Source organism: Dermacentor silvarum, chromosome 8 (genome assembly GCF_013339745.2).
Source record: "Dermacentor silvarum isolate Dsil-2018 chromosome 8, BIME_Dsil_1.4, whole genome shotgun sequence".
Lineage (NCBI taxonomy): Eukaryota > Metazoa > Arthropoda > Arachnida > Ixodida > Ixodidae > Dermacentor > Dermacentor silvarum.
In genome coordinates, this window is record NC_051161.1 from 20,218,053 (window position 1) to 20,239,290 (window position 21,238).

The 21,238-nt window shown below is 44.4% G+C and overlaps 1 protein-coding gene and 1 long non-coding RNA gene across 2 annotated transcripts; one reads left to right on the plus strand and one right to left on the minus strand.

Annotated features, from left to right (window-relative positions):
- Positions 1-1,257: 1,257 nt before the first annotated feature.
- On the plus strand, positions 1,258-11,542 carry LOC119460749 (sestrin homolog). Its single transcript, XM_037721826.2, has 7 exons — positions 1,258-1,628; positions 4,848-5,009; positions 5,485-5,673; positions 6,053-6,238; positions 6,834-7,189; positions 8,123-8,348; positions 9,041-11,542. The coding sequence occupies exons 1-7, from the start codon at positions 1,551-1,553 to the stop codon at positions 9,125-9,127; spliced, it is 1,284 nt and encodes a 427-aa protein (XP_037577754.1). The 5' UTR covers positions 1,258-1,550; the 3' UTR covers positions 9,128-11,542.
- LOC119460750 (uncharacterized) lies at positions 3,892-4,833 on the minus strand. Its single transcript, XR_005193890.2, has 2 exons — positions 4,740-4,833; positions 3,892-4,689 (listed from the first exon to the last, which is right to left on the minus strand). It is a non-coding gene; the product is annotated as an uncharacterized LOC119460750 (long non-coding RNA).
- Positions 11,543-21,238: the final 9,696 nt, after the last annotated feature.

Sequence of the window (21,238 nt, forward strand, 5' to 3'; positions counted from 1 at the left end):
AACGATTGATATCAGCGAGTTCGCGCTCGCAAGAAAAAAAAAAAAAAAAAAAAACGTGCATTGAATTACTTTCAACGGCACCTATTCTGCTACGTTTCAAGAACAATGCAGTACGCGCGGTTGGAACCGTTCAAGAGCCCTTTTTCCGACGACGTAACGTTTTACTGGCGCAAGCTCCAAGCGATATTCGAAGTTACAAGTGCATCAGAGACCTAGCTGTCAAAACCACGCGTCATCACTGAACAAGAGGGGGGGCCCCCCTTTCGGATTAAACTTTCCACGTAGCAGGAAGCAACATCGGACTGCTTTCCGCCGTGCAGAGCGAAGAGAGGAAAAACACGCAGCATTTGGAGCGCTACAAATCTTCACTGTAATCTAGAGAGAGACGGTGTTTGCGGGCCTTGACTTCTAGCCAACGAATAAAGAAACCCCGCAAAGGATAAGAGTGAGAAGGGGCGCCTCAAAGACGGCAAACAAGGACACAAGCCAGATTACGCTGTCAGCTGCCTCCGCAAAGAGCGCGGCCGAGTCCGGTAATCCCTAGGTAGGAGGGCCTGGCCGCGACCAGATCGGGCTACGATCTCCACGCAGCGCATGTGCAGAGATCGACCCGCACAGCACACCTGTGCGGAAGCGACTGAGGCCAAGACACCGCAAGGCTGTTTTTCGCAGCCAGTACGACCGCAGCGCCGCCGCTACCAGCTGGAATTTTCCGTTGCCTGATGCGAGAGCGGCGAGCTGTGGTAAAGGGAGCGGCAACAACACGTTTAGAACAAAGGGCGAGGCGCTTCGTGCTGAAAGCGTCAACGAGACCTGGCAGAAAGAACACTCCTAAATAGTTTCAATCCACGTGCATGAACCTTCGATGAATGCCCCCTTATACAACTTGCGTCACAAACTGCGTTTATCGCTTCGAAAGCCAAGAAACCACTTTGGAGTCTAATTTTGGCAGCATCGTTCCCACTCGCAAGTCAAAGCATTGTGATGCTTGTTGCGATCACCATTGAAAGCAAATAGAGCGCCTTATTGCATTCGCCCAGACGATGCACTATGCGGCAAGCAGTATCACTCGCTTTCTGCTTCCTGCCGCTCCGTTTAAAACGAGGACGTAGCACAACGCGCTCTTCCAACGCGTCGCCATAGCGACGAAGGCCAGGGGGCGCCAGCATCGCGGCTTTTTCTCTCACCTAGTGGCCGCCCATTGGTCGGCTGGGCATCTCCTGATTTTCAGCTGTTTACTAGTCCAGCTGATAGGGCCGTTCGTTCATTATTGAGAATGACAGCCTAGGTGGTAGCTCGTATGCGTGTGTGAGTGCGTGCTGTCGTGCGTCTCGGCTTCGGCATCTCCGTAGGATTTCCAAGGGGGACACTCTTAGGATGACGGACGCATGATCTCGCAGCGACAGACTTCGACGGTGCATGTGTGAGTGAGTGCGTGGTGACACAGGGTATACTGCGGCGTCGTTCTCCGTCGTTCTAGTCGTGCGGTTGCGTCCAGGGAAGACCCTCCGTAGGATCACAAGCGCTTTGCGTGGATCTTTTGGGGGCTCATGATTCTGCCCTGCCGCAACAACAGTCCACTGCACGATACTTCAAATCATACCATGGGCCAAATGGGAATAAGAAACGTGAGTACCGTTTTCGCTCGGCCGCTTCTCGCCGGCTGCCGAGGCCGGGAAGGAGGCCAAGCCGGCCGGCTTCTTTGTCTCTGTCGTCTGCACCAAGCATCCGCCAGAGCCGGTTTTGTGTACGTAACGAAACGCACAACGGACTTCGCTAATACATAGTTTGCACCGGCAGATCTGGCGAGCTATCGAGTACTTTCTCGCGTGCTTTTTTGGAAAAATCGTCTGCTTCTGACTCTATTGTCTCGGGGGGGTGTGCCGTTCCGTGCTTTGTTGCCGGGCGGCTTCCGCATCAAGGCGATCCTCATTTGTGTGCTTTCGCAACAGCTTTCCTGCTAATATACGCTTCCACAAGCTCGAAATCGGTAGATTCGGCTCTTTTCTTTCCTCGCCGGTATGGCGTCCGGCTTCCGTCATCGCTAAGCGTCAGCCGGCATCGCTCGCCGCTCCCGGCCGTCTACTACGAGAGGGGGATGGTATTGGGCACATTGCCCGCTCGCCGGGCCGTCGAGAAGGGTATCGTCACGATTACAGCTCGCCGCCGAGGTTGCTGCCGTTCGGCGCTCGCGATATTCAGCCCGAGGGATCGAGCCGAGCAAGCCCCTGCATGCTCCGGGCATTTTTCTTCGACCGGTTCGGAGGATGCTCCTGTCCGTGCGGCTGACGAAATGCTGCGGAGAGGTTGCCAGCCTGCCAAGCTACGCCGCCGTGTTTTTTGAGCTCTCTCCGGGTGGTTTTCTCGTGCGACCCAACGAGCAGACGATTTTGCGGTGCTTTAATATTTTCGCGACCCGCACACATTTTTTTTTTCTTTTTAATGAGAAAAGGACGCGCTGGACATCGCAACACAGAGGCTTTTGCTTTTTTTCCGGCTCTTGTTCGCGGTCCACGAGACTCGGAGGATGTTTGCATCTTTTTTTTTTTTCTTCCATCGGTCCGACGATGGAGCGAAAATCTTTTCGGTCCAAACGTCAGAGGTGGCCCAGGCCGGTGGTAGTGCCGGATTCTGGCTTTTATCGTTATTATATCCCCCCCCCCCCCCCCCTCCTTTTTTTTTCGCCGGCTCTCCTGTGTGCCGCCACTATTGTGCCGGCGCCGGCCTTTTGAATTCAGGTTTCTCTCGCCAGCCTTTGCGTGGCGCCAGCCATAGCAACAGCGGCTGCCGACTCGCCATTGGTCGCTGCGGCGGCGCGCCTGTCGCGGTTGCCGTTGCGCCGCATTACGCCGGGCCGGGGATGGGACGGTTCGCTTTTTTGGATGAATGCTTGCTGCTCGAGTGCTCGCTTCACACACATTCTGCTAAGCTTTCGTTTCGTACCTCCTCTCCCTTTTCGTTTATTTTCTATAAAAAAAATTTGCTTTTTTTTTTTAATGTAGGTTCCGTGTTTGCAGACGGTCGGCGTTTTTAACGCAGTGCGTCGGAAATTAACGCTCGATAGCTGCTGCATCCGTTCGTCTTTGGCAGGAACGTACCTTTTTGTTCGTTTTCCGTCATATGTGTCACGTCGCACGGAAAGGCGTTTCGCATGACGAAGCCGACTGGTATTTCTCTTTGCGCGCCCGCGGATGCTCTAGCTGCAGACGGTCGTTGCCTTGCGCTTTAAGCGGCGTGTCTTGACGTGCACTATCAGGATTGCCGGCTGCTCTGAATAAAACTTCATGCATTCGGATGCAGTTTCTTTTTTTTTTTTTTTTTTAATTCTAGGCGCTGCTTTTTGTTCTGCTGTGAAAGGTTTGCGCTTTGGCCGTTATTGCTTGCGATCGGTGCAACAGCTGAAATAAACTTTTCGGTCAATCTCCGGTCGCGAATTTAGCTTAGCTTACGCACCCCTGCTGTGAAGGAGCTCTAAATGTTCCTTGAGTATGTCAGCCTACTCTTTTTGCTCGGTTTATCCAACATACCGGCAGTGGCGTTGTCTTTTATACCATAATTATTCGTTTCAAAGAGGCATCTATGCCGTTGTCTGAAAATTTTACGTGTAAGCACAGTTACACATACTTGTGTCGAAAACTGCAGCTGGAGGCGAACTGCCAGAAAATGGAATATTGGGTGCCTCTTTTAAACGAATAATTCCAGTATACAAGGCAATTTGATACTCGCGCGTCGACTCGCGCGTCCATTTTGGTGTACAAAAATAATGGGGTGCTGAATATTTCTGCTAGGGCACCTGAATGTGCTAGCTCAATGCGATTTCCTTACAAAGCGTTCGATGTTTGCTCCTTACAGCCGTTTTTTTTTTTTTTTTCCATTGTTCGGGTGAATTCAGACCTGACACTAACACACACTATACGCGCATCGTTTTCGTTTTTTTATTCTTCGTACCGGAAATGTTCAATTCTTTTAATTGTGCAATTTTGTCGCACTACACTGAATTTCGCACAGTTTAAGCCGTAGCTCTCGCAAGACGGCTGTGCCGATTGCGCTTGCGAAGGATTTCGTCAGCAAATCGAGAAATCGCCTGCTTCATGGCCCGAAAAGCGTAATTGATGTAACGGCGAGACTTTCCCAAGATGTTCCAGCGTAGTCGCAGCACGCCCAAGTCGTGTAGCGACGTACGCCTCCCATGTTGCACCTTATAGTCGTTAATAAACTGTTGCAAGTACAGATTACTTGGTGCACTAGGTCTTGTCACTTACCTAGGCCATTTAGTCGAGTGCCGATGTCCAGCTACGTTTGACAGGGCGTCATTATCGCACAGTCGCCTTGCGGTCATGGGGCGTTCATTCGTTGTCGTTCTCTCGTCGTTACGCCGTCCATTCCATCCTCGTTAAAGCGTCTTCGTAATTCCATCCTCATCCGTGAGATCCACATGTTCGAGCGCCACAACTTTGTGTTGGGCTAGGCGTTTTTCTGTGAAAATGTGTATATATTGGTCGTGTGCTCAATAAGGCCGGTATAACGTAAAACTTATCTGTTTTTATTCCAAATCGGTCATTAACCCGAGCCATTCTGACCTATCAGTCAGGGTCAAACGAGAACGGCGTTGCTTAGATTCCCACAACGCGTAGGATCAGCAACTATCTTATTTATTCCTTTTTCTTTATGGTTCACTTATAAGAATACCTTGCAATCTTATTTATTCCTTTTTCTTTATGGTTCACTTATAAGAATACCTTGCGATCTCCTGAATTTCGGGTATCGGCCTATATTTAAATACCAGCTATGAATTGCACAATTCTGCAACATCAGTGCCTAACTGTGTGTGTTTTTCTTGCTTGCAGACTCAAGTGCTGTTTATCGATGCGCTTTGCCAAAGCAGCCACCTGGACCTACTCATGGGCTACCACTCAGCCTACCAGGGTCCATTTCTCAAGACACAAAACTTCATCCTGAAGAGCGATGGGCCACTCCCATACGACCAAAGACATTACATCGCAATCATGGTAGGCACTGACTCTGTCTCTAGTATTGCATGCCCTGCTGTAGTCCATCAAAGAGTGAGAAAAACTAGAAAGGTGGGCAAGGGTTTTGGCCAGAAGCATGTCTGGTTTACTGCACAGCACTGGGACGGCGAAGGCAATGCTAATGAAAGGCATGCTGCATTAACTAGGGTAGAAAGGTAGGCTTAATTAGCAGGCATAAAAATGACCAAAATGCTCAATGATGAACAAACTTGATCTGTCCAGACCTAATATTATACATAAGTATTGCCAGTGTCACTGTCTGGCTTTTTCTGTCTCTTGGCCATCATCTTTTGGAGCATTGGTAATAATTAGAATGTTGCATGCACACTGTCGGGAGAGTGCACTTGCCTGTAGGCTCAGTAGTGCACAGGTTTTCATTTCTTGATGCTCGGCTATTATGGCTATCCATTGTTGCTTCACCGATGACAAAATCCTTTTCATCTGTGTGTTGCAGGCAGCAGCAAGGCACAACTGCAGCTACCTGGTGAACATGCAGCGGGAAGCATTCCTGTCCCCGGACGTTGCGGGGGACAAATCGTGGCTCCAGGGCTTGCATTGCATTCCGAAGAAGTTGAGGGACCTAGACGAGATCAACAAGATTCTTGCTCACCGCCCTTGGTTGATAACAAAGGAGCACATAGAGGTAGGCATGCACTGACAGTAAATTCACACTGTCTGTGGCACTTATTTCTCATAATTTTGCGTGTGCTGTAAAAGTTGAAGACAGAAATATTTTGCTAGAAATATTGGAAGCAAATGCCCTAAATCGCATAAAATAGATGGTAAAATAAAGCATGGAACAAATAAGTGGGATATGGAATGAGCCCATGATTTTAACATTATTTTGGTTCCCTAATTTTCTGCCTTTTTAAAGCACTCTTGGAGTTGCCGCTGCACTCAGATTTGATAATGCTGTAGGCTGTTTACGAAGTGGTGTGCATGGCACTAAAGCCTAGTGCATTGGCCTATTTGAAGATCTGTGTTTGTCCTTCATAACGTTTGCTTTCTTTGTCCCTTTGCAGAAATTAACCAAAGGAAAGAACAACTGGTCCTTATCGGAGGTAGTGCAAGCCATCGTGATCCTTGCCCACTTCCATGCGCTGTCCAGTTTCGTGTTTGGTTGTGGCATCAACGCTGACATGGAGGAGGAAACGAATGGAACAGTTGTCTACAGTGCCAATGGCGACTCGGGGGTGCCAATTATGAAGGTGTGTACTCGAGCTGTAAAATTGGTTGTTGTGTAAGAAATGACGGTGTCTTCAGTGAAGGAAATATGAGCATGACGTAGTTTTCAAGCATTACCCGCTGCAGTGATAACAGCTTTTCCTGCTGCTGAGTGCAAGGTTGCGGATTCGATTCCTGGCCACAGTGGCCACATTCTGGTTGAGCCAGAATATGGCAATGCTTACTTACCTAAATTTAGGTGCACAATAGATAACCCAGTGTGTAAGATTAACCACCTCGACGCCTCCACTATGCCCAAGCTCGGGCGTTGCTTTTCCATAAGCCCCATAACCAGCCAGTCGTTTATTGAGCACTGCTCACTATTGTCGTAGTTCTAGGAACACTGTTCAGTCAATCCTTCTGTGCTCAGAGTAAGGTATTATTTGATAAGCTGCTGCACTGAAAACCTTCTTCCTTTGCAAGCTGTTATAAGTAAATTCAAGCATGAGAAATTGGGTCAGAGAAAACAGTCCCAACTGGCATAGATAAATCTGGTACACGGGATGAATCTTAAATAGCCTGTACTGGCTAACAGATGAATGTGACCTGAGTGCGACATTATTTTCTTTTCTCGTGCAGAATGGGCAGACCACTGTAGAAACCATCATGCAGAAGATGAAGAACATCTCTGAACAACGCTCCAACGAGCCAACGTTGGAGGAGAGGGCTCGCTGCTTCCATACGGAATGCAATGGTGGCGAACTCCCAGCAGCTCGGCGCAGTGTCCCCAGGAACGACTTGTCTCACTTCGTTACGGATGCTGACTTCGGCTACCAGGACTTCGCCCGACGGGAGGTCTCTGAAATCCCAACATTCCGGATACAGGACTACTCCTGGGAGGATCACGGCTACTCCTTGGTCAACCGGCTATACAACGACGTGGGAGAGCTCCTCAACGAGAAGTTCAAAGTGGCCTACAACCTCACATACTACACGTGAGTAGCTAATGCTTATTATGACTCTACCACACTGTACCATAGTTGCACACAGCCAATAATCACTAAGGGTACAGAGCATGCGAGTGTCCTTACAGAAGTACGAAGATGTACTGGTTTTTGTGCTCGGATGGCAATGCACTTCACCTTTTCTCAATAAGCAATTGAAATTATGCATTTTTCACTATTAAAGCAATTGCAGTGAGTGAGCCACCTTAAGTAGATTGAGATCATAAATTTAAATCGGTGCTTGGAAAATTTTCTGCTAATAAACACTACAATGTATTTAAAAGCCGCTTCTCTTTTTTGGGGAATCGGCACTGTAGTGATGTTAGGTCTACAATGGGAAGTTACCTAATTTTCTTATGCAGGTGTTTTGCCTCATGAATTCTGCACACACCCATACTGTTCCTGATAGAAAAGCACTGCTGCACATGAGTGCTAGAAAAAGAAAGGCCAATTCTAGTGCAACAAGTCTATGCCTTAAAGGGGTGGAATTCGAGAGTGCTGGAGCTGTTGCTCAACAATATCCGAACTATAAAATGTTTTTATTTTATCAGCTGGGCATGCTAATTTTCGCGATATTCATGCAGCCAGTAATCTTGCAACAGACACGTTTTATGTCGGGACTGAACATGTGCAATATAGTACTTAGTGCGCTGAGCTGGTTCTAACAGTTTTCGTCCTGTAATGTCTTGGGATGAAAACCTGCTAATTGCATTTTCATGAAATTTGAATGCTCTGCTAATTTTGACTGGAAATGCATTGCGAGCTTGTGGCATACATTGGCCTAACCAAGCTGGACGAACATAACAGCACTTATGTTGTGCCTATTGAATTTTCAGGAAATGAGCTTATTGCACAGAGACTACCCACAAATGGTCGCAGTTCATATTAATGAATGTGCTCTTTGCTTTTTTTCTATGTATCCAGAATGGGGAGCAGAACAAACGTGGACACATCCATGTTCCGGAGGGCAGTCTGGAACTACATTCAGTGCATCTACGGCATCAGGCACGACGACTACGATTACCGGGAGGTTAATGAACTCTTGGACCGGGACCTGAAAGAGTACATCAAGGCTGTGTGCTGCTACCCAGATCGCATGACCAAAGAGGACTACGACAATGTCATGAGGGAGTTCAAGTACTCCGAGAAGGTAAGCATCTATTTCAGCTTTTCTTATCTTACAATACTGTTCATGCATGACAGAGGTGCTTGCCACAGCAAGGCTTCAATATAAAAAAAACGCCTAATCTAAATTAGGAAATAAGTTCGAGACCACCCATGTAGTTCTTGCGCTGCAAAATATGGCTTATGGTACATTGTTTGCAATCCAAAGATTCTTTTGAAGGCATTTACATTCATACTGGTCCACCTTGTACTTCAACTTGCAACACTATTAAGCATACAGCAGCATGTGAAACTGCTCAAGAACTGCCATTGTAGTGGCTAGCACTAGCCAACGGTGGTGCCGCTTAAGCTGGCACGACTCCTTCTGGGAGCACTTTGGTGGCTGTTTCAAAAGTGCATCTATTGAGTTAATTAACTAGGATGCACCATTAGCTTTAGCAAGCAAGACTAATAGGCACATACAGTCGACCACAAATGTTTACAGATCGCGAGATCAGGAAAATAGAGAGAATAGTATTTGCCACTGCTAAGCAGTTTAGTTCTAGCAGCAGGCATTTAGTTCCTAGTTCAGTTTTCTTGATTGATTGGCCGGTAGAGGCTTCCTTACAGTTTTAAAGTAGCAGTATGCAACTGAGGGACTCCTGGATATGTGCAGATTTCTCCAGTATTCTGGTGTGCCCGTACTTAGAATATCTTTCTTTTTTTCTTCTCTCCCAGGTGCACGTAACAATCATGATTCTGGAGGCACGCATGCAAGCCGAACTTCTCTATGCACTGCGGGCACTCATGAGGTACATGACGTGACTCGTCCAGCGAGCAGCCAAAATGGGACTCCCGTTACTATCTCTTCGTGCGCGTGCCCTCTCTTGAGGCAATGTGCACTCCAACACCTCCCCACTTTGATGCGAGGCGGCCGGACCCCTCCAACATGGGGAAGAAGACTCGCCGTTCTGCGACATCTGCTGCTGTCGTCTCCTAGGGAACTTTTAGAAGAATTGAGACCCACCGTTTCTTCAATCCTCCTCTGCTGCTGTTATCGACTGGTGGTTGCGTTGTCGTCAGAATGAACCAATGTGCACCCCCACTCCCCCCCTCCCTTCATATGTTCATGTACTGTACATTCTACTTTTTGTTTTTCGTGCATACTCTCGAACCCTCCCAAGGACTCTTTTCCCCAAACACATACACATTTTCTTGTGGTTTGTTTTTATCATTTCTCTGCAAACTGTGAGCACTGCTTGTCTTGTTACATGCAGTGTGTGCAGATCATTTCCTAATTTATTTGTTCTTTCAAATGTGGGTAGGGGCGGGGTTTGTGGAAGTTCAAAGCTAAAAGGGTGGTTAAATACTCCTCCTGTTGTGTTGCTTTTCTTCTTACCGTAAGATGTTTTTTTTTTTTTTCTTGTGCATAACTGAAAGCGCTGTTTTTAGTTCTTTCTTGTGTTAGGTACGTAGGTTCTTTTGATTTACCACTACATACTTGCTAAGAACACACCTCTTTGTGAAGATGGCTGTTTTCTTTTTTATTTCAAACGTTTCTTGAGTTAGTTTTAATGTTTCCAGAGAATGCATCCACGTTTCTTTTATGCGTTTATTACTTTTGTTTAGTAGGTTCCTTGCTAAAGGAAATATTCTGGAAGACTAGGAATGGTGTGGGTTGTTCCACAGTATAGTTTTTTTTTACTTCCACATATGTCTAAGAAACGTGCTGTAGTTCGCCATTTCAGCGAAGTGGCGATAGGCCAAATTTGTGTACCTTACTTGGAAGCATGGAACCACATTTGCTGCCTCCATTCCTTTATCATAAATTTTTTTTATGTGTGTGCAAGTTTTGGCGGCATGCAAATGCAGCGGAAATCGGATCATGGTGGAGTTCTGAGCCAGGTTTATTTTTATTCTTAAATAATGCATTTGGCTAACTTGATGCAAGGCTTTTGTTCATGCTGAACTGAAACAGTGTTTGGTAATGAATGCCTGCTTTTAAGTGTGAGAACATCTCAAGTTGCAGCTATGAATGGGCACAGACAGTGTACTGTTCACGCATCTGGTGGTAGCTTTTCTTCAACATTTTTTGAAGCATTCGTAGCTCTTGCTTCTTGCAGCCCAAAATTTTTCACCTTTTTTTTTCTGGTGACAGAACTCTTCCTGTCAGATGTTCCGCAGTCACTGGTTTCGTAGCGTCGGCAGTACAATGCCCATGCATGGCACTGGATACTTTTCAGGGCTGTTGGGAGGAGGACTTAAAAAAAAAAAAAAAACTTTTGCCTTTGACTCGTGTTGCCTTTCCGTTTTTGTCAGCATGGAGATTTGTGTGGCTTGCATGTGCAAAGCTAGCAAACTCCCAATAAGCTACATGCTTTCATGTCTACTTAGCTTTAACTATGGTTTTTCTCAATGTGTGTAACCAATTGGTGTGCTAATTGAGGAGAGTCCCACCGCAATCTAGGTAATATGCAATTCTGTCCGTGACACTACCTGTTGTCTTAGAAGCTGGTGCAGTGTGTAGTAGGAACTTTGTCGGGATGTTGTTTACCGTAGCCTCACACCTTAGCAATGTTTACATGAGCTGCCTCCGGGCAGTGACTGCCTTCATGCTTGCTTCAACAATGTCTCCTTGTTATGGGCACTTCTCTGCCAGAAACCTAAGTGAGCCTTAGCCTTGTTCCACTTCTGTTGTACGCCAAACTGGGTGACATGTAACTAGTGAAATTGGTTGTAAGTTCGAATGGCCCTGCTTTAAGCAGTGCTTGCCAGATTGGTTTCAGAAGCTCAGCTGAGCACCTGGTGTTAGAGCTGTGGGACCTTCTATGCCTGTTGCATTCCTTCTGTTGTCTAAAAGCAAGCTTGCAATCTGCAACTGTGCAAATGCCCCCCCTTTTTTTTCTTCAGACTGCTGTGCTCATGCTGTGATATGATTGCAAAATACTTCCTCCCACCTCACATGAAAGGTACATGGATGCGGATACCCAGTACAGTTCTTAATTTAACCAGCTTTTTTTTGTCTAGTCCCGACTGTGATCTCCACTTTTGACGACCGCTGCTGCGCGTGCGGGCATCTTATCAAGAGATGATGAAGCTGTCTGAAAAGTTTGTATATTTTGTTAGCAATTAAATGGTCGCCCTCTGCGCCATCTCAGAGATCTGGAGCTCCTTTTTTATTGTGTGCAGATCGATGAACACGGTTTTTATAGGTGACAATAAATTGCGTTTACAAGCCTACTGCAGAGTTGCCCTTGCTTTCATTGTTCCTTTTTGCACTGCACGTTTCTAGCACTTTGAGTGACACCCAAGTGAAGCGCGACTCTTTTTCAGGTGCTTTGACACTGCAGCCTCCTCTAACCATCTAGTACTAAGAAGGCACAGAACTGCTACACATTCTATGCACATAGTACAAGTGTCAAAAGTTCGAGGCACTTGATTTGCCAACAGGCTGAATATCTTTGCAGTCTGGACGCTGCTCTGTGGAATCTACATTTGCAGCTGGCATTGTATGTTTTGCTCGCGCAGTGTTAGTCTTGTTTTACAAACTGCACACACTTAACTGAACAGGATGTTCCTACAAACTGCAATCTGGAAATTCTTTTGACACCAATTTAAGGCTGCCACAGCCACATTCCAATGTGGGCGAAATGCAAAACCGCTTGTGTACTTATATTTGGGTGTTAAAGAAGTTTAGGTAGTCCAAACCAGTTTGCTACAATAATTACTAGTGGAAACTCTGACAATGACGACATGGGAATGATGGTTAGTACATAGATTCGTCTGATGTTCGTGCTTGTGGCTTTGTTTATTATGCCTTATCTGCCTTCACAAGTCCTAAATTTCAAAGCAATCTATAAATGCAGAAGGCCCTATGAACTCGCATAATTGCTACTAATTGCAGTGGCTCAGCTTGTTGAGGTGGCCAAATCAAAGCTCACCAAGCGTCTCAATGTGCTCGCATGCCTGCGAGAAATTCGTAAGGGTGTTTTATGCCACTTTTCGATGCATGTGTCCATAGCGCAATGGTTTCCAAGGTCGGGCTTCTGTGCTAGAGATCCTGTGTTCGAATCCTTCTGTCAGACAATTTTAGTAATGGTTATTTACTATTTATAACGCAATACTTTGTCGACAATGATGAGTGAAGTCACTAAGCCAGAAGAAGCTTGGGCTTAACCGCCCCGCTTGTAGTTCCCTTAGAAACTAGCACCAGAGTTCCCTCTAGTAATAATTGTATTAAGCTCTATGGTACGAATGAATAAGAACCCTACGAACCAATCAAAACAGGCATCATGCAGATACGCCAGCTATGGCATATACAAGCAATAATGGCTTGTTGGCGTGTTGATTGTTCAACATCGGCGTGCAGCAAGTTGCGCACGTGATTTATTTACAACCCCAGCTGTTCTAAGCACTACTCGGGCCAAGGATACAAAAGCATAAGTCAAACGCACTAAGCCACTGTTCAATATATTTTTACCACAAGTAAACAAGGCATGCACCCAAAAGGGCAACTACTGGCAAGGCAATTTGTTATGCCATCAGCTTGGAATAGCTGGTGGAACTACTAGCCCTGTAGCAAACAGCACTATGTTAAGTTTTCATTGGCATGACACAACAAACATCTTGCCAAGGCATGCCAGGTGTGGTCAGTCTTTGCACCATCATGCCTGCTGCCAATAAACACTGTGCACAATGAAGTTACCACAATACAAATACATAATTAGTAAAGACTGACAATAAGGACACAAAGATAGCATTGCACAGAAAAGGTTGATTTCATAACTTTGGAGCATGCTATGCCTGCCTACACTGCAATTTTCAAATACAAGCCTTGATAGTGCTTGCGTTGAAATAGGTCGGAAAAGGTGATACCTACATGTTACAATTCAAAAATATGTACAAACTGCAGGCTGCGCTTCTAATTATGGTTTCTGGTTATAGCAAAATTAATGTTATAATGAAAGTTATAATGTAGCTAAAGTTATTTAACATAATAGTGAAATTTCTGACCAAATTAATATAAAAGAATTGGAACTACCATTTCCACAATATTTAATAATGCATGTGATAGACTTCTAAGGTTGCTGCTGACTTGATGACCACTTGTTCCCTAATTTTGACTTGTATAAATGGGATGACTGTCAGTGCTTTTTATGACAGTGTTTGCTGACTCTGTAGGCCGCATCATTTACATTTAGGCTAAGCTAGCTTACTCCTGGTGCTTGCGTGAACCCTCATGGAGCCATACCTTCGATGCGTGCCTCTGTGAAGGCATCAATCAATGATTGACATATGGTCGTACATGCGGAAGTGTGAAACTTTCTAAAACAAGTGGCTACAAGTAAGCTTGTGTGCTGAATTATTTACTTACACGAAAATTATCCATTATATATTTTTTTCACTGTGGTTACATGAATGAAACAAGACTTTCACAGAGACAGGGTGCTGACCACGAGGTACAACACCATCATGACTTGTGGTCTATGATGTACAGTCTGTACCTTATCTGAGTCATTGTCTTGTTTCATTCATAGTATTTAAAGGGGACATGACACGGTCGTCTAATTACTAATTTATCACTGAAACTGAGTACAGGCACCAATAGATTTGTGCACACAAAAAAACTGGGCTCTCGGCACACATTTTGACTGAAACAGTCAAGTTGAAATCGCTGCCTCCAAACCCCTCCCTCCGACAGCGACTGCCATTTTGGCATGGATTGTGTGAAGTCGGGAAGTACAGGGCTACCACAGTGTAGTCAGCTCCGAAACAGTCGTAAACGACGCTGAACGTATTGCTGCACGTGCTCTGGCACTCAACGACGCAGCAAGCACATTGCCACTGAAATAGTGCCTACAATTCTTTCACACTGGCGATAAAAGCAGCATAAATTAAAAAGGTCTGCATAAACTTTTTTCCAGGCTGACCGCCAAGACGCATTTGTGAAAACGAAATGATGCATGACGACCATGACGTATTTCCAGCTCTTGCAAACGCTGCTGGTACTTTCAGTACACAAAAGCGTGTCGGAGATTGTCTCCTATATCACTGAGGACCCTTGCGGGGCATGCGATTTCATTTCGTCACTAGTTGCGTGACTTCTGTATGGTTTAAATGCGATATAAAAATGTCAAGTGCAACTTTTCTACTGCACAGAATGCACCCAAATTTTGGCAACTTGCTGTGAAATGCTCATGGTTTAACATGCACTGCATAATTCAAGCTCCAAAATTTGTGTTATGGCACCTTAAAGTGTAATAACACACAAACATTTAGCAAATGCCTCACTTGCAAGCTCCGTGGGAGGTACACAGGGGATCTTGTAAACCACCAAGTTACCTATGTTAGTCTGAGTATCTGTGATTGAATTTATGCATGCATTTCGTGCTCTGCTTCATTTATTTTATGCAAGCTACATTCGCTGTTAGGTGGACCATGGATTGATGGAGAACAGTGAAAAGCCAGAGTCCAATTGGCAATGATTTCATTTGGGAGTATGCGAGTTCCTAAGCATGGTGGTAATCGTCTAGCACAAACACCATAATTCGCTTGCTAAAGGCAGCATATGAACTATTCCACAGCAGTACAGAGGCTATCAACACTCAAGTGTTCTAAGGCGACGTCCAACTGACTAAGCCAAGTGTTGCTTGACCTCTCTTTCTTGCACAGAAGTTTCTATGAGTAAACTGAATATCACTGAAAAAAGGGTGTGAGAGGCTAAGAGCTAACTGTTGAATAGAAAGACTACACACGAGGACCTAACGAAAGCTGTGGGAGTCAACATACGTAGCTGCTATGCCAGAGTGGTTCCCTGAGCTTTCTGTAAAACTCTGCAGCACAGTTTTTATACTTCAGCACACAGAGATACAACACTCAAAATTCTGCCTACTCACACCCCCCCTCCTGGCAATCATTATTTTTTCCCAGCGTTTCTCACACCATACTGACGTCATTCAGCTACATGGGAGGCTCGACGGCTGCTGCTAAAGCTTGCAAAAAAGGTCAGCAGACTTCAGCGTTTCCTCTAGCTCTGAACTCGTGCACTGTGGCAGTAGCAAGCAGGTTCTCACATCAGACATCATCATCTTCTCAAGAGCAGCTTTTTTTACAATGTGCACGTCATCCTCAGTTGCTGCAGTTGCCTCCAAAATACTCTTAACAGCCCCCACTCTTAAAGAGTCTTTCAGCGACACGAAACACTGCACAAATTGGCAAGCGCAAAAGCTCTGTGGTTAGTGCATCTGACTCTCAAATGCACATTGGTGCAAGGATATAACTTTGATATGTGGCCGAGAGGCATCACTGACTAAAGGTTTCTTCTCAAAATGATATTGCTCACACGCACTGCAAGTGTTCACTTCAATCGATCCTACACGAAACAGTGCAAGACTTACTGAGCATAACTATGCCAGCTGTGTTGTCACTACCTTGCATTATGGTCAAAACTGCCACTTCTTCATTGCGTGGAAAGGATAAAGCTAAACATGAGGAGGTGGCCTAATACAAGTGACACGATGACCGCTTAATGGAAAGGACAAGCAGACAACAGCACCCTCAACCTTGAGCTTTAAACGGCTGTGGCATTAAAATGTTATCAGCATGTGGGCAGAGCTACAGAATTAGGAGCAACAAGGTTAAAAACAGTTTGGCTTGGCAGCAGGAAACGATAGTCATTTCAGAACAAAAGGAAAATGTTATCATATGGTGGTTGTATAGGTTAAGCACCATGCTTTGAAAATTCTTGACTTTGGTAAAATCCTAGCTGTGCATGTTCTGCGTTATACACGACACATAAGTAAGCAAACTTCTTCCAAGAAACCAGACTGTCATGTCAGCGGCATGTATTTCATGCATTTCACAGTATGAGTACCTCATTAAGTGTTACTTAATGACTACACGCAGTCATTTTCACTTCCAAACAAGTTACTTCAATCATGTGGTGAATGTGTGAAGGACTGTTATTCTGCCGTAAAACACTGCACTTGTCTGAATCTTAAAGCTTTCAGTAAGGTAAAGTGTATCAAAAATAAGCATTACTGTCGCAAATGCCATGCACTTAGAGCTCCTATGCCTGGTGATCACATCACTGGTTAAGGCAAGGTGTACAGTTAATCAAAATTGTGTGGTTTCAAGTCTTGCAACTGCACAGTGGTTTGTAAGGGACAATGTAGTGGAGGGCTCCGTATTAATTTTAACCACTTGGGATTATTTAATATATGCAGACCTTAATGCTAGTCTCCGGTACACCTTTATCTATGTAAGTAACCCTCCTGAAAATGTGGCCGCTGCGGCTGGAATTAAAGCCCTGACTTCATGCTCACAGGAGGATGCCACAACCATCCACCGCGGCAAAGCAGGAAGTCACGAGGCATACAGTGCATGTTATTATGCACAACTTCATAGTACGAAAAGTTTATTTACAGACAGCCATCCATACATTGACTTGCAAAGTCTGGAAAATGCAGTATTTGCGCAATATACCTGAGCATAAATGTGTGACAAAAATGCTAACCAGGTGAGAAAATGTTTGACGATTTTTATAAAAGTCCTTCTAAAGGACTTATTATTATATGGCTATTAAAATTTTTAAGGCACCTGAAAGCAACTAGCCACTTTAATAAGCCTCTTTTGTTATATAGTTATAGTTTTCTTGGTGCAACTTTATACTTCAGATTGAGGTTCACTGTGCTCATAGTTTCACAAGACTACAAGTACTTCCTTGCTGTGATGCTTTATAGTTTTGAGAATGAGCTTCGTAATAGTTTAGTAATGTAAAAAGATCTACACTCGAATACAACGACAACAAACACCTCTACAGCAAAAAGACTTGTATAATGAAGGATTGATTATGTACCAGCTGTTTTCCTATCTTCTATATGTATTGTGAATTCATCGACAACAAAGACATTTAGGCGTCCTCAACTGTTGATTTGTTGCTTTACAATGAATGCCACGTAGCGGGGCTGCTACGTGGCCTTTCACAAATGTCACGAACATGAACTCGGCACTAGCGTTAACGGCAGCGCTAGCGATGCACTTGACAAGCGTGTTGATGCCAGCTGTAGTCCTGCTGCACATCTCCTGGAATCGCATGCTCCTTGTTGTAAAGCATTAGCGGGTGCAACGACTGACGAATATGTCGCAGTTGAAGACCCGATGATGTAATCGTAACGAAGGACACGAATGTAAACAAAGGCTACTTTGATGGAAATCCTGCAAATGAACCAAGAATTTGGCGAGAAGGAAAGTGACAGCGGCATTCGACGATCTGCAACTTTACTTTTTGTAGCTCCTGCGTCTCGCCATGGAGCATGCTTTGAATGTCAATAGAATGAGGTTGGATGCAGTTGCACATTCTGTCAACCAATTTGTATACACACAAAAAAGAGTAGTTCATGTGAAATCAAGGTCTCCTTTGTTTGTTGTTGAAAGTGCTTAGCCTGCTTTATTGTGAGCTGGTATAGTGCTTGACCTTTACAATGAAGTGACCTGTATAAAGAAGAATTCCGGAGGTCCCAAATATTTTGTTATAAATGCGCTTGACTGTGCATGGACAGTGTGCATGGATCGCATATATCCAGGGTCTCTCAGCGAGCACTTTTAAAAACATTTTTAAAGGTTGCCTGTGGATAGCACAATTCTAGTTTATGAGCTGGTCTACTCGAAGAGGCAGACATTGCTTGCACAAAAATTTTAAATGCATATTCGACTAATTAACAAACATTCACTAATTAAGTTTCTGACTAATTACCTTAATTATGGCCCATATTGCAATTTACAAATTCTAGCCATGGAGTTTGCAGGATGGATCCACTTGAAACGAATTCTCGGGATGACGCCAGTTTCGAGGCATTTATCCCGAACTTTGCAGAGAAATGCATTGGCGTTTCAGTTACTTTCTTAACAAAACGTTGTTTTATGCACTGAAGCACAGAAGTAACTGGAACGCCAATGCATTTCTCCGCAAAGTTCGGGAATTAATATCTCTAAACTGGCGTCATCCTGGAAATTCGTTCCAATTCACACACAACCCAGGCATCACAGCACACATATAATACACATATACACATCAAGAATTAGGCCTTAACGACAAGTCTTCCTCGCAAAAAAAAACAAGAAGTGGTCCCACCTCACGAACTCCACGGCTAGAATTTGTAAACTGCAATATGGGCCATAACGTAATTAGTTAAAACATAATTAGTGATTTCCTAATTAGTCAATTATGCTTTTTAATTTATCGAGCAAGTAATGTTCGCCTCTTCGAGTAGACCAGCTCATGAACTAGAATTGTGCTATGTGCTACAGGCAACCTTCAAAATTTTTTTATTGTTGGCTGAAACACCCGGTAGATTTCTGTGTGGCCTTTTTGCTTCAGAGCTTATCCTGGCTGTTTTGGCGCCCTCTGAAATTTGATTCCTCAACCTGCCATTACAATTCTCACTTTCAATTAGGTTTAGCTTGTAGTAAATGCCATTAGTGGCAAGCTCATTTGATGTTACTATGGCTTTGAAAATTGAAACTATTTGAGTGACGAAAAAGATTTTTTTGCCTACCATGTATTGGTACTTAATGACTTCATGAGTTGCTGTTTTTCAGAGAGAGAGAGAGAGAGAAAGACGTTTATTAAATAAAAAAATGTATTACAATGCAACCCCAGTGGTTTTTCCGGTGAGGTGCCTAGATTAGGTTAATTGTTTCGCTCCTTATAAGGTAGATGAGCAAGCTGTCATATATAGCTTTGCGGTGTTGAGGGGTCCCTCTTGGAAAGATCCAGTCATTGAGTGTGACGACTGAGCTCTACAGCCCAGCAAGCCAGATTCTTCGCAGTGAGGATAGGCCAGGACATGTCCATAGCAGCTGGTGTGCTGTGGCTGGCGCACCCGTGGTGCAAGTTCCACAATTGGGGTCAAGCGACTTGTCAATGTATTGGGCTTTGAATGCAGGCGTGACTGCCGTGCCAGTGCGTAGACGGTGGAGTGCCACGCGTTCCCTGGCGTGGAAGCCCAGGAGGGAGGGGTTCATGGCCTTCGGGCAGAAGTGCTTATAGACAAATACCGCCTGAAGTGATTCTCATGAGAGGTGTTTCTTTGCTTTCCTGGTAGATATGGACATTGACATGGGGATAAACTTGCTTCTTGAGATACATAAGGCACAACATTGACTGCCTTAATTGTCTGAAAGATTTGGTTTTATGGCATCATATGTTTATTGGAGGACTGAAAATGCGTAAAGGTAAATTTATAAGAAGGCCTTGCATCACATCACCGACAATGTAATATTTCACGCACATTGTCCATGCAAGCAACATACACTGTGCAATATCAGTATTGCACCACGCAGGAAGCATTATTGTAGGAACAAATTGGCAGCAGTTTACTTGAAAGGCTCCGTGAAAACGTATCCATATTGCAGGCTACACCTAGAGGAAACAGTTTTGCATGAGAGCCCAATACCATTGAGCCAATTCAAAGGTCTACACAGCAAACTGTACGCATCAACCACGTTTTTTAAGAATTCAGAATAGCCATTGCTATCCTGACAGTTTCCTTTTTTCTTTTACACAAAGGAAGATCGTAAACGGTCATCTAATGGTGAATCTGTTCTGTGAAAGCCTGTAAGGTGGAGGAACATTAATAAATCCAATTGAAACGCATATTAGATACCGGTATGGGTTTTCCATACAGGTTTTTAAGATGGATGTAACAGGTGCTGTATGGCACCTGTCATGTCGTCCATTTCTTCTATTGATCCATATTTTTCTTGCACAGGTTATCTGTCCCAAACCAACTTTACACAACCGATGAACTTAATTAACTGTGACATTTGCCAGGAGTTTCCTTTGTAGCTTATTGCTACTACTGGGTGGATGACAATCCTTTCACGGTCATTTCATTTTTATTGTGAGAAGCATGAGTGGCGCAACAAATGTGGCAAACTTAATTACTAGGAAATTGCAGAGGCAATGGTCAGCCCATCCAGGTGATTATGCGAGGTCATTAGATAAAGGCTAGTGGCAGTGGTCTAGCAAGGGGGAGGCACACGAATCATGTGTCCCCACCCTCCCTCTTCTGTGAAGTGGGTGCCTCCGCCACGAGAAAAAATATGTCTGGCTACTGCCACTGGCATGCAGCATGCTTGACAGGAAAACTGCCTGCCTTTATTTAAATCTCTGATAATTAAGATGCATTCTACGAGTGCTGTGCCTAACATTGAATGACCTGTTGCATATTTCGGACTGAACTGTATTACCATTATCAATGTGTAAAAGCTGCCTCCCTGCCAGTCTTGAAATTAAGTTTTATGTGCACCATTTGCGTTCGGGTAATATTTATTTTCTCTTTTCAAAAATGCACGAACCACCTGCTAGCCCAAGCTCCCCGGTTAACAGGCTAAAATAGTGTTAAATAAGTGAAAGCCACACTATCTCAGATTCATGAGAGCTAAAGTTGTCAATCCTAACACAGCAGGATTTCTGTATTTATTGCTATGTGATCAGCTGAAAAATGGCAAGTTATTCATTTTTTAAGGTAAACTCAGTTTATTTATTTTGTGAGTTTAATTATATTGAAATTGTTTACTCAAATCTACGTATACTGCTAATTGATGACATTTAAATTTTTTGTCCCTTTCATACTGTATCATCTTAAGGTCGCATTTATGAGCATATCCTCCCAAGACCCCTTGCACGTTACACTGAACATTGGTCTCAATCTTTCTCAAACTGAGCTCGGAAGCTGTTATGTAACACATTTACCCTGGATAAGATGGAATATACACGGGGAACTGCATAAAAGTGGTTTAGTCATATTCTTGCCACAAACTTTCGAGAAAGTGGACACTAATTTGACATAGGCCACTGTGTCTTCACAGACGACAAAAAGCAACCATGAAGGGTGCTTCACGTACCACGAATTGACATGAACATACTGCACG